This window comes from Macaca nemestrina, chromosome 4 (assembly GCF_043159975.1).
Source record: "Macaca nemestrina isolate mMacNem1 chromosome 4, mMacNem.hap1, whole genome shotgun sequence".
NCBI lineage: Eukaryota > Metazoa > Chordata > Mammalia > Primates > Cercopithecidae > Macaca > Macaca nemestrina.
The window spans coordinates 70112925-70126582 of NC_092128.1; the positions used below are offsets into that span (position 1 = coordinate 70112925).

Below are 13658 nucleotides of genomic sequence, written 5' to 3' on the forward strand. Positions count from 1 at the left end.
GGAGTGAACAAATATTAATCATCAAAGAATCTTTAAGTTATACTGAAATGTTGGACTTTCGGTATGTTATACAATACTTACCAAGGCAGGAAAACGTACCAGCACCATTTAAGAAGTTTTCTTAAAGAATGGAAACAAAAAGCTTTCTAGGTAAATCCTAGCTATGTGAAAAAATCCAGTCTAGAACAACCAGTTGTCTTCTTTTTCCTTCACTGAAGTAAAAAGATATAAATTTTGCCCTCAGATCTCTGTTTCTTTCAGGTACTATTAGGTATATTTAAATCACACATGTTTTTGCCTTATAAAGAAGTTACACTTTGTGTAACTGGTATGAACACAAACTCTAGTCTCCTATTTCATGTTTGCCCTTCTAGTTTCATTTTATAACACACCAAGCTAATAAACTACATTGTGCTTACTGAGGTAAGAAAAAAAAGTTTACAAGGGGTAGAAATCTGATTTCTCAGCAAGCATTGATTGTCTCTTTGGTAATGGACTGCTGAAATTCAAACAATAAACCATTGCCTGCTATCTAGATGTATCTTTAGAGATATAACAGCCTGACGGATTTGTTGTTTTATCTATTAAGATAGTACCAGAAATGAGTTTAGAGGTAAAATAAAGAAAAATTAAGCCAGTAGCCTAATAGTTCACCAATTTAAAAATAAGTAAATCAAATGTTACCTCCTTTAGCAACCCAGATTATTTTTAAATGTTAGTGATTGTTGTGTTAATGGTAGTTTTATTGGAATATGTAATGTATGTTATTGTATCATTACTTTCAATAATCATTTATTAAAGAATCACATTGCATGATATTAGAAAAGATGAAAATAGCAGAAATTGCTGATGTTTTGTTAACTTAAAATGTATTTCTTTTTATACATTTCAGTTGACATGTTTGGAATCATGATGCTTCTACTCATTGCAATACTAATTACAGGATTCATTTGGTACTGCTGCGCCTATCTCTTTTACCTGCAGGAGTATGCTCATTTTATTCTTATTAAGAATGCACTTTGGGGTAATATCATTGAAGAGAATACTAAGCTAGTCATCAGGAAGTGTTTTGCCTTTTTTATGTAATAAAAATAATACATTCACATGGTAAGGAAAAAAAGTCCAAAAAGTACGGAATTGTAAAATAAAATAAAATAAAAGTTTTACTTTCTCATCCCCCACCCCACCTCTAACACTGTTTTCCCAGAAGCAATCCTTTTAGTATGGTTCTATTTGTAGTTCTTCTGTAGTTACCTCCATATGTTTGATTTGGATGGTTATGTTTTCTTTTCATGATTTATTGATTTTAGATGTTATTTATTGACCCCCAATCATTAAAGCAGAAAAATTTATCCTACACTATACACATTTTTTTTTTTTGCTATTAGTAGTTATTATCATTGTGTTATTTTTGGGTTGTTACTATCTTTTTCATTATTTTTAGCTATTAGATCTTAAGATTACTAATATTTCTCCTGTTGACTTTGAGTAATCAATTTAATTCTTTGTTTCTATATCTCAATCCTTCTCCTGTTAAAGATAAGAAAATTTGGATCCCTATACTTCCTTCCATTTATCTTCTCTTCCCTCTTATCTCCTAAATTTCATAAGCTTTCTCATTAATTTGACCTTGTCAAATGTGTAATATTTACATTCTGTTCTGTGGCTATAATTATATCTTGAAATGCTTACTCTATAATTTGAGTCTAAAATTTGTTAACTACTAAAAAGGATAACACATATTTATACATGATTGTATAAATAGTGTTTAATAAACAACCAAAGTGGAGTAAGAAATATAATTCTATGCCACTAACCTATATTGCTTGAAAAAGAATTATCAAGTGCCAAGATCAAATAGATTCTCTTTTCTTACTCTTTATTTCACAAAATCATGCTACATTTCAGCTTACTTCATGTTACTTAATTGTGACTTTCCTATACAGCTTTTGCACTTTCTAGAGTTTTAAATTATCTTCATTATTTCTCGTTAACAAAAACACATGTATCTTTATTCTCATCACTGTGATCATTCATCTTTGTATTTGCTAAAATACATTCATTTTCTTCTTATAAATATTCTTCTTAAAGTCTTCTGACTTCCTGCTTTAACATGCAAAAATTAGTTTCTTTTTACTGCTGTACTGAATTAGGAGAATTTGGGGGGTCCCATATCTTCCTCTTTTTAGGGTTTATTTTTTCCTTTTGGTGGAGTACCTCCTCAAGTAAATTTTTCAAAGGGAGTTCACAGAAGGTTTGGAGAGTATTTGCATAGTCCATTACATATCAACAAATTAGTTTTTTCTCCTTCATCCCAATATGATATTATTTTCTTTCTTCAGATTATACCCTTTTTATAAGAAGGAACTGTAGACAAGATAGACAGGACCCAAAAATAAGATAAATGCACATTTATAGGTCAATCTGGAAGTAAAATGTGCTTATAAAAAGATAAGGTAAGTCAACATAGTGCTTGCAGGAAAAAAAAAAAAAAGAAAAGGTAAGCGTTGGCCAATGTTCCATTTGCTCGTTTAGGACCTCAACTTGGTCAAGAACTTTGTATTTTTCTGGCTTAGAGATGGTGTTTTCCTTATTAACATACAAAGACAAGGTAGGATAGAATGGAAGGTATTCCTTATTTTTCCCCTGTGAAACAAGCATACACATATACACATACAAATCAGAAAGAAGAACCAATAGGGCACATTACATATGTTGCAAGGGTCTGTTTTATAATTTTTTAAATATATATTTTCTTCTTAGGATCCTGGCTCCTTGTAAGTGTCATCACTTTTTTATATAGTATTTATGAGTAAAGTGGCAAATTCTGCCCATAAGAGTAGGGGCCTGAGCAAATATCCATCACTGAAGCTTCTTTTATCCACATTTTAAATGAAAAACCCTGAAGCCTCTCTGCAAATATGGTCCAACAACTGTACTCAGTTCAGGTTTAACTCTGCTGTATATCCACCATCTCTTCTTTCTGAATTTCTTCAAGAGATCTTCTAGACCTTGTTAATTCAATGAGTTCTGTATTCTGTAGAGGAATTTATCTTCTTAAGGACTTACTGCACTTCATAAACCAAAGATCCTGGTTAGGTTTTAGAAACATGACTCTTTTTAAATATATCCTAGAATGACCAATGAAATATCAAAATACTTATAGGTACATTTGATCTAATATTATTATTCAGCAGTTATGCTTATAAAAATTAAAGCACTTTAAAAAGTTCCAAATGTTAGAGAATACAAGTGTTTCACTGTCCATGTACTTGATGCTTCCTTCATTGTCATCTATTCTTTTAGCAAATATTTATTGAGTATTTATTATCTACTAAACAATGTCATTGTCATAGGGATATAACAATAAGCAAGAAAGATCAGGCGGGGCGTGCTGGCTCACATCTGTAATCCCAGCACTTTGAGAGACCAAGGTGGGCGGATCACCTGAGGTCAGGAATTTGAGACCAGCCTGGCCAACATGGTGAAACCCCATCTCTACTAAAAATACAAAACTTAGCTGGGCATGATGGCACGCACCTGTGGTCCCAGCTACTCAGGAGGCCGAGGCAGGAGAATCGCTTGAATTCGGGAGGCAGAGGTTGCAGTGAGCTGAGATCATATACCACTGCACTCCAGCCTAAGTGACATAGTGAGACTCCATCTACAAAAAAAAAGAAAAAAAAAAAGAAATATCAAACCCTTGCCTTCATGGAGCTTATAACTAAGGGGACACAGACAAGTAAACAAGCAATTGTTAATTCTATTGCTAGTTTATGGATATTTTAAATGATATTCCATTTATTTTAATTGCTTTTCTTAATTAAATGTTTTAATTCTCCTGGTGGAGGGATAAAAGCAGAATTTAATAAAGCAATGATAGAATATTGCATAAGACCAGGTGCAGTGGCTCACGCCTGCAATCCTAACACTTTGGGAGGCCGAGGTGGGTGGATCACTTGAGGCCAGGAGTTCAAGACCAGCCTGGCCAACATGGTAAAAAGGGTTTTCTCTACTAAAAATACAAAAATTAGCTGGGTGTGGTGGTGAGTGCCTGTAATCCCAGCTACTCACGTGGCTGAGGCACAAGAATTGCTTGAACCCAGGAGGTGGAGGTTGCAGTGAGCTGAGATCGTGCCACTGTACTTCCAGCCTGGGTGATAGAGCAAGACTCTGTCTCAAAAATAATTAAAAAATAAAAAAAGGAGTCTAATGAAAAAAATAGTTCCAACTATAACTTTTACTGTTCTGAAAATAAGCCTAATTCTAAATTCACCATCATTTTGAACAGAAATCGTGTCTATTTTTATGGAAGACGAGAAACAGTTCCTGTTCCCAACTGCAGTGCTACTGGCAAGTGTTTTCATTTTTTGATGGAGCGTCCCAGACTCCTTCAGTAACAGCTTGTTCCCTTGTTCCAAACATCAAAATTAAAGTATGAGTGGGGGCCAGGTACAGTGACTGACACCTGTAATCTCAATGCTTTGAAAGGCCAAGGTGGGAGGATTTGCTTGAGGCTAGAAATTCGAGGTTATGATGAACACCTTGCATTGCATACATATTGCACCATTGCATTCCAGCTTGGGCTCAGAGGAAGACCCTGTCTCTGAAAACAACAACAACAAAAAAATCAAAGTATGGTAGGACTCATAACAACAGATTTCATTTTTCCCATTTCCATGATACATTTTGGTAACCTCAATAGCTAGACCGGGATTGGTAAAATCACAATATTGACAGAGAAGGGCTAAAATTTTCCAGCCCAGCTGGGGATATTCATAGCTTCCCCTGCTACCCCAACTCCCACTCCACAAAAGCAACCCAACAAAAGATGACCTTTATCTTCAGGAATTCTTGCAGGCTTTCCCAGATTAATTCACTTCATCTTACCTAGTTCCTTGGCTAGCCTACTATCCACTCTCCTCAACTCGATTCCAAACTTTCCCTCACTTACAAAGCTTTCCCTTATCCAGGACTCAAATCTCGGCTTCCTTTGGCTGATCACCCACAGTTCCTGGGCAGGCACTCCCAATCCTCTACCCAGGTCTGGATCCTGAAAGCCCAACTGGAGTCAAAATCATGATTCCCCTGTTCACTTAATTGGACTACAAAAAAAAAATTTTACATCATAATAATATATGACTGAGGAAAGAGTACTGCATAGTCCTTTATAATTACTATTAAAAAATAACTTTGCGGGGTGGGGGGTCTCCAGATTATTTTAGTGCTTTGGGCTGCAGGGGCATAATAATAGGAAATGTAGAAAAACCTGGGACCCATACTTTTAGGTTGCAAAATCTGGATGGGAAGCAGGGTAAACCTTTTAGGGTAAGAATGAAATGGCAAACACATACACACTCCTTTGTCAACTCCTAGACCTTGTTATGTAGAAATTGTTTGGTTGATAACGGGATCATGAAATGTTTCAAAAAGCTATTTTAGGACAGGAGCCAAAGTGTAGGGTAAATGCTGCTTCTTCTGAAGGTTGAAATTAAACCAGGGGGCTGCAGAGAATAATGCTGCATTTCAATTTTTCCCCATCCATTTTAAATTCCACAGCACATTGACCCAGGGAAAACACTGAAAAGAGCACAAGATTAGGTATTTATTTAGTTTAGGTAGACACAGTTATCTTTTCACAGATTGAGAACTGTCAGATTCATTGTAGGGAATAAAGTGTAGTCAAATTCACAAGGCAGGATGATTTTTTTACCCATGAGAGAGCCCAGTGGGAATGCCTACATTAAAGGCTTGAGTAAGCAAAACAGGGTTCTAAAAAGAAATTGAGAAGAAGATGAAAAAGTGGGAGACTGTGGTGTCATAGACATCAAGAGAAAGGGGTCTGAAGATGGAGGGAGAGAGATTCATGAGTGTCCTCTGGACTTACACATTAGGAGATGATTGGTAATATATTTGCATATGGTAGTTTTCAGAGTATTTATGTAAGACATAGAATAAGCAGGCTTCTGACTGTGGAATAGGAAAATATGGAGCCTATAAAATGTTATGTACACTGCGATACTCCTCACCTGTGAAGACAGTTATTTTTCAGGATTGGTGGTAATAGTGCCCTTCTTGGTCCACACTTCTTTCCTAGAAAATGAATTCAGAAGATGGTTTGCTGGTATTAGGGATTCATTAAGCATTCATTAAGCATCCACAGCTTTTCGGTAACTGGAGACAACTAGTCTTGTGGTCACCATCAAACATCTGATCTTTCCCTTTTTGTCAATTACAAGTGGATAGTACCTTAAGTCACTTGAGCCCTAAATATTAAAATAGCAACAATATTAAAATCTCAGAAATCTTTTTATTATTCATGAATGTTTCATGTTTAACATTTTAAAAATTACGTAAGTTTTTATTTACTTTTCCTAGAAAGAATTTGAAAAGATAAATTTATTTTCTCTTATAGTATATGCTGAATAGATAATTGAAAATAGATCTTCCAGAAAGAGCAGAAGGAAGTTTCTTCAATGGTAAGGTTTCAAATTATATTGCATGAATTTTCTGCATGCCATTTTCTCCCTTCTATTAAGCAACTTTCAGGAATATCATTAGAATTATTAAGAAAGAAAATGGGAATCAAATCTGCAAAATGTAGGCAGATTTTCAGTGCCCGAAACATGAAGTAGAAGGCAGCAGAAGGCCAGGCACAGTGGCTGATCTCTGTAATCCCAGCACTCTGGGAGGCGGAGGAGGGAGGATCTCTTGAGGCCAGGAGTTCGAGACTAGCCAGGACAATATAGCGAGATTCCATGTCTACAAAAAAATTTAAAAGTAAGCCAGTGTGGTGCCTCACACCTGTAGTCCTAACTACTTGGTAGACCAAGGTGAGATCATTTAAGCTAACTTCAAGACCAGCCTGGGCAATACAGCAAGACCCCATCACTACAAACAATAAAAAAAAATTAGCTGGGCATGGTTGCATGTGTCTGTAGTCCCAGCTCCCCAGGAGGCTGAGGTGGGAGGATTGCTTGAGCTCAAGAGTTGGAGGTTGTAGTGAGTTATGATTGCGCCGCTGCATTTCAGCCTGGGTGACAAAGAGACCCCCATCAACCCCTCCCCGCCCAACCCCTGCTATGAAAAGGGAAGGCAGCAGAAAGTGGAGATATAACAGGTCAGACTGCCTTTGTTGAAATCTGGTCTTTCCGTTTACTAAGTATGCCACGTTAGACAACTAACTTAATCTGTTTGTGCCTTAGTTCCTAATTTGTTAATATTACCTAAAAACAGTGACTAAATTACTGTTTTGGTAACTTTGAGGACAAAATGAGATTTTATAGCTCAAATTTCTAGAACTACCCTGACACTCAGTAAGTCCTTAATAAGCGTCAATTGTTACTACTGTAATCACAGAATCTCAACACTGAAGGCACCTAAAGTTCATCCTACCCAACACCGCTTCCAGTGCTGGAATCCTCTTATCAACATCTATGTCATGTCAAATGATGGACAGCTAGGGACTATCCTTTGGATTACAACATAGTTACAAATTTGGCTTTGTGTGTGTATGTATGTGTGTGCACATTTGCCTTTCAGCAAGGTTAAACATACAGGCATACTTTCATTGCCACCTCCTACTTCCATCTGCACAGAAAGGAGGTCCCTAGCTAGAGGCACATTCCATAATTCTATGGCTTTTGAAGGAGTCAGTGCAGGTTAATAGGAGAGAGAGGGAAGAGAATGCAAGTCCTTCCAGAAGCCTACAGAGCCTCCTGGAGAATCTCTAGGGAAGAGACAATATGTATCAGTTTTAAAGTTTAGTAGAGTGACCATGTATCTTCCAAACTGGGCCCATTTTAAGAGTGAAAGGGCCACTGTTAAGAATTATGCTAGGAGAGCAGGTGAAAACCAAGGCTGCCCTGGGCAAACAACAGCAAGAAATGATGGTTAACACCCAATGTTGCAAGGGAAATGTGCACATTTATTTGTTGTTGTTGGGATTGGGCATTTATACAAACTTTTTATAAGACAGTCTCTCAGTATCTATTAAAATTTGGGGTTGGGGGGAGTACTCTTTGACCTGGTAATTCCATTATTAGAGGTTTTCCCCACTGACATAAATGATCCTTTTAGTGTGATGCTGAATTCAGTTTGCTGGTATTTTGTGAAGAATTTTGCACTTATATTCATTAGGGATATTAGCCCACAATTTTCTTTTCTCATAGTGTCTTTGTCTGGCTTGGGTTTCAGGATAGTACTGGCCCCATTAAATGCATTGAGAAGGATTCCCTTTTCAATTTTTCAGAAGAGTTGAGAAGGATTGGTATTAGTTATTTAAATGGTAGAATTCAGCAGTGAAGCCATGAGATTGTGGGGTTTTCTTTTACGGGAGACCATTTATTACTGATTCAATCTTGTTACTCATTATTTGTCTGTTCAGATTTTCTATTTCTTAATAATTCAATCTGGGTGTGTTGTATTTGTCTAGGAATGTATTCATTTCTTCTAGGCTATCCCATTTGTTGGTGTATGATTCTTCATAGTATCTCGTAATCTTTCATATTTCTGTGGTATCAGTTGTAATGTCTTGTCTTTCATTTCTGATTTTATTTAAGTCTCTCTCTTCTTTTGTAGTTTATCTAAAGGGCTGGCCATTTTGTTTATCTTTTCAAAACGCCAACCATCAGTTTTGTTAATTTTTTAATTTTAATTTTAATTTTTTAACTATTCTTACTATAATAGTATAATTTTCAGTTTTGTTGATTCTTTCTATTGTTTTTCTAGTGTCTATCTTATTTCTGCCCTTATCTTTATTATTTCCTTCCTTTTATTAACTTTGGGCATAGTTTGTTCTTTTTCTAGTTCTTTGATGTGTAACGTAAGGTTATTAATTTGAGATCTTTCTTTTTTTATGTAAGCATGATTATTATTAACTTCCCTCTAAGAATTACTTTTGCTGCATCCCATAAATTTTGGTATGTTGTGTTTTTATTTTCATTTGTCTCAATATACTTTTTGCTTTCCATTTGTTGTTGTTGTTGTTGTTGTTATTGTTTTTGACACCTTGGTTATTCAGAGAATGTTGTTTAATTTCCATGTTTTGTGAATTTTCCAAATTTCTTCTTGTTAATTGATTTCTAGTTTCATACCATCATGGTGAGAAAAGATACTTGATATGATTTAAATCTTTTTACATTTGTAAAAACTTGTTTTGTGGCCTAACATATGGTCTATCTTAGATAGTGTTCCATGTGTGCTGAAGAAGAATGTCAGTCAGGTGCAGTGGCTCATATCTGTAATCCCAATACTTTGTGATGTCAAGGCAGGAGGATTGCTTAAGGCCAGGAGTTTGAAACCAGCCTGGTCAACAGAGCAAGATCTCATCTCTACAAAATAAAAGTTAAAAAGTTAGCCAGCCTACTAGGAAGGGTGAGGCAGGAGGATCCCTTGAGCCCAAGAGGTTGAGGTTGCAGTGAGCCATGATCCTACCGCTGTACTGTAGCCTAAGTGACAGAGCAAGACCCTGTTAAAAAAAAGAAGAGGAAAAAGAAGAAAGAAGAAGAAGAAGAAAAAAGGAGAAGAAGAAGGAGGAGGAGGAGGAGGAGGAGGAGCAGAAGAAGAAGAAGAAGAAGAAGAAGAAGAAGAAGAAGAAGAAGAAGAAGAAGAAGAAGAAGAAGAGGAGGAGGAGGAGGAGGAGGAGGAGGAGGAGGAGGAAGAAGAAGAAGAAGAAGAATTCTGCTGCCACTGAATAGAACCCTATGGATATGTCTGTTATGTCCATTTGTCCAAAGTGTAGTTCAAGTCTTATGTCTCCTTGTTGATTTTTTTGTCTAGATGTTATGTCCATTGTTGACAGTGGGTTATTGAAGTCCCCTAGTATTACTGCATTATTGCCTATCTCTTCCTTCAGATCTATTAATATTTACTTTATATATTTAGGTGCTCCAATGTTGAGTGCATGTATATTTATAATTGTTATATCCTCTTGATGAATGAACCCCTTTATTACTATATTAGAACCATAAAATAGTAGCAGTAGGTTCTTACCTATCAATAATCATCTTGAATATAAATAGGCTAAATTCTCCAATGAATAAAAAGGGGCTGCATGGATTAAAAAATAAGACCCAACTATATACTGCCTGTAGGAGACTGTCTTCATCATTTTTAAGGACACACATAAACTGAAAGTGAAGAGATGGAAGAAGATACTCCATACAAATGGGAACCAAAATAGAGCAGGGGTAGCTATATTCATATCAAACAAAATAGACTTTAAGTCCAAAACTATAAAAAGAGACAAAGAATGTCATTATATAATGAAAACTACACCAATACAGTTTATTGTGAAAGCCTTTTTTACACCAGTGATATAAGATGATACTTTTTTCATAAATTTCCATTCACATTTGAGTATATTTTTGTGCATCTGTTCACTGCTATTGGTCTATCCAGATAATAGTTTCCTAATACCATAATGTTTTAATTATGGAGGATATATAAGCTATTTTAATATCTGGTAATGGTATTTAACTTCTCTCCACCTCATATTACTCTTTCTGTTTCCTTTTTAAATTTTTAAAAAATTTTTCATTTCTTTGAGACAGGGTCTCGCTCTGTCAGCCAGGCTGGGGTGCAGCGGCATGATCATGGCTCACTGTAGCCTCTACCTCCTGGGCTCAATTGATCCTCTGGCCTAAGCCTCTCAAGCAGCCAAGCCTACAGATGTTCACTACCATGCCTGGCTAATTTTTGTGATTTTTGTAGAGATGGGATTTCACTATTTTGCCCAGGCTGGTCTCGAACCCCTGGGCTCAAGCAATCCACTCACCTCAGCCTTCCAAAGTGCTGGGATTACAGGCATGAGCCACTGCACATGACCCTTTTTAACAATTTTTAAGTTTAAGCAGAATAAAGATGAGTTATTTATTTTAACTTGTGCCAGTGCTAGGAATTTCACAAAATTAAACATTTAGCTGTGGAAAAGATAATGAGTCTAGAGCTTGCAGAGGTGCTGCATGCAATGGAAATTCATGGATTTACTATAGTTTTGTTTGCTTTGTTTCATCTTAGTTTCCTTTCTCCTCTTTCTTTCTCTGTTAATTTTTTCTCTTCTTATGTGTCCTTGTTTTCCAACTTTTGTACCAGAACATTTCATTTTGAATCAAGATGCTATTGTATGGGGACAGTGTAACTGCAGAACAGCATTCACTCTACAGTTGGCCATATAATAATCATATAAAGACTTTTAAATGCATAATGTAAAAAGGTACAATTTTAAATGCTTTTTGATCAGTGTTCTTTTTTTTATTTTATTATTTTTATTTTTATTTTTTTGAGACAGAGTCTTGCTCTGTTGCCAGAGCCACTGTGCCTGGCCAGTGTTCTTTTAAAAATAAAACTGTAAAACATTAAAAACAGTTAGTCCTCACTGGGTTCAGTGGCTCAGGCCTATAATCCCAGCACTTTGGAAGGCCAAGGGGGGCAGATCACTTGAGATCAGGAATTCAAGACTAGCCTGGGCAACATGGTGAAACCCCATCTCTACTAAAAGTCAAAAAATTAGCCAGACTTGGTGGCATGCGGCTGTAGTCCCAGCTACTCAGAGGCTGAGGTGGGAGGATCACCTGACCTGGGGAGTTCAAGCTAAGATTGTGCCTCTGCACTCTAGCCTGGGCGACACAGGGAGACTCTGTCTCAAAAACAAACAAGCAAAACAAACAATTCATCCTGATAATCCAAAACTACCTTCTATAAGGGAATACTTTGAAAGGTTAAAATATTACTGCCTGTGTGTTGACCTTTATGGTGTCAATTCCTATGTTGCCTTTATTGTTAACAGATGAAATATAAGACATTGCACATTGACTGTATTTCAAATTGAAAGCTTGAGATAACCTTATTACTATTGTGCATTTATCTAATTTTAGGATGGATGGATAGATAAATGAAGAGATAGATAGACATAGGCATACATATATGTATATAAGACAGTACAAAAAAAAAAGTGTGAAAGACTGGAAATACTTTTTCTTCACAAAAAATCATTAGGAAGCCAAAGAGCTCTAATATCATTATAATAAAGACTGTTTAATAGAAAAAAAAATAAGGCATTGAAACACACTAGCACAAATTATAAATTTAAATAATAGATGGTTAACTCTATTGTGAGAAAAGGAATTGATTTGGGAACATGAGGAAAGAAGACAGTGAGGAGGAAGGAATAAAGAGCTAGAAAGACTGGGATTGGGGGAGAGTGGGATGAGAGAAAGAATTTGAAGAGAACAGCTGTCTTAAGTTGGGAACCCTGAGGACTAGGCTCCAAGGCAGAGACTTGCCTGCAGGAGTCAATTGGGGAATTCCTTCAGGAGTAACACATGTAAGGGACAGAGAGAAGCAGACTTGGGTAGAAGGAACAGTTAAAGTATCATGTAGTCACAAGGGAGGCCTCAGTCAATCTTATGGGGCACTCTGGAACTGGGATCACCTTTTAGAGTTGTCCCAAATTATGGCCCAATATCAACCAACATTAGATGTGGGATGTCCTCCAAAAGGAGATTTAACCTCAAGTGAGGTGGCTGGCTGCACTGGGTAGGGCAATTCCCAAAGAGGGCATTCACCACAACCTCTGTCATTGATTTAGGGGAATATTGAGAGTACTGATTCTGGGAAGATAGGGTTTTGAAATGTTCATTTATTCATTAAGAGCATACTCCTCCTTTACCTCATTAGCATTTTCTTTAGACCCTAAGTAAACACTTAAATTTATTTCAATTATGTATTTTCATTGTTTTTGAATTGATTTTACTTTGGATTGACCCAAAGCAGAGACTGGGCCACATATGACCACTTTTAAATTCAGGTTAAGTGAATTTTGGAATGAAATTAACTGTGATAGTAACTGAAAAAGGAAAGATATAAAAACATAATATTTACTAGAAAAAGGAGATACAGGCAGGGTTGGTTCCAGAATGCCACAATAAAGCAAATATCACAATAAAACAAGTCACACATTTTTTTTTTCCAGTGCATATAAAAATTTTGTTTACACTATAGTCTATTAAGTGTACAATAGTATTATGTCTAAAAAACAATGTACTTACCTTTATTAAAATACATGGCTAGACATAGTAGTTTACACCTGTAATCCCAGAACTTTTGGAAGTGAGGCAGAAGGGTCACTTGAGGCCAGGAGTTTGAGACCAGCCTGTGCAACATAGCGAGACCTCATTTCTACAGAAACATTTAAAAAATTAGCCAGACATGGTGGTGTGCACCTGTGGTACTTGCTACTTGGGAGGCCGGGGTGAGAGGATCACTTGAGTCCAGGAGTTTGAGGCTGCATGAGCTCTGATCCTCCACAGCACTACAGCCTGGGTATCAGAGTGAGACCTTGTCTCAAGAAACCCCCACAAAACTTTATTGTTAAAAACTGCTAACAATCATCTGAACATTCAGAAAGTCACAACATTTTTTCTAGTGAGGGTCTTCCCTTGGTCTTGATGGTTGCTGCCTGATCAGGGTGGTGGTTGCTGAAGTTTGGGTTTGCTGTGGCAATGAGGTTTGCCACATGATTCATTCTTCCTTTCATGAAAGATTTCTTTGCAGTGTGTGATGCCGTTTGATAGCATTTTACCCACAGTAAAACTTCTTTCAAGATTGTAATCAATTCAAACCATGATATTGGTTTATCAGTTACATTTATGTAATAT

General features: G+C 36.5%; 1 protein-coding gene across 4 annotated transcripts in view; it reads left to right on the forward strand.

Moving 5' to 3' along the window:
• LOC105475473 (PTTG1IP family member 2) overlaps positions 1-13658 on the forward strand; it is a 53835-nt gene that overhangs the window by 18475 nt on the left and 21702 nt on the right. For 2 of the 4 annotated variants that reach the window (XR_011622121.1, XR_011622122.1), the window contains exons 4-6: positions 893-986; positions 4292-4452; positions 6416-6479. Coding sequence is in view for 1 of the 4 variants with exons in the window: in XM_011730734.3 (XP_011729036.2) it covers positions 893-986; positions 4292-4353; positions 6416-6429 (170 nt within the window). In the remaining 3 variants the exon portion in view is untranslated. Of the gene's footprint in view, positions 1-892; positions 987-4291; positions 4453-6415; positions 6481-13658 lie in introns of those variants that run through there. The other 2 variants (XR_011622123.1, XM_011730734.3) reach the window with 2 other exon arrangements.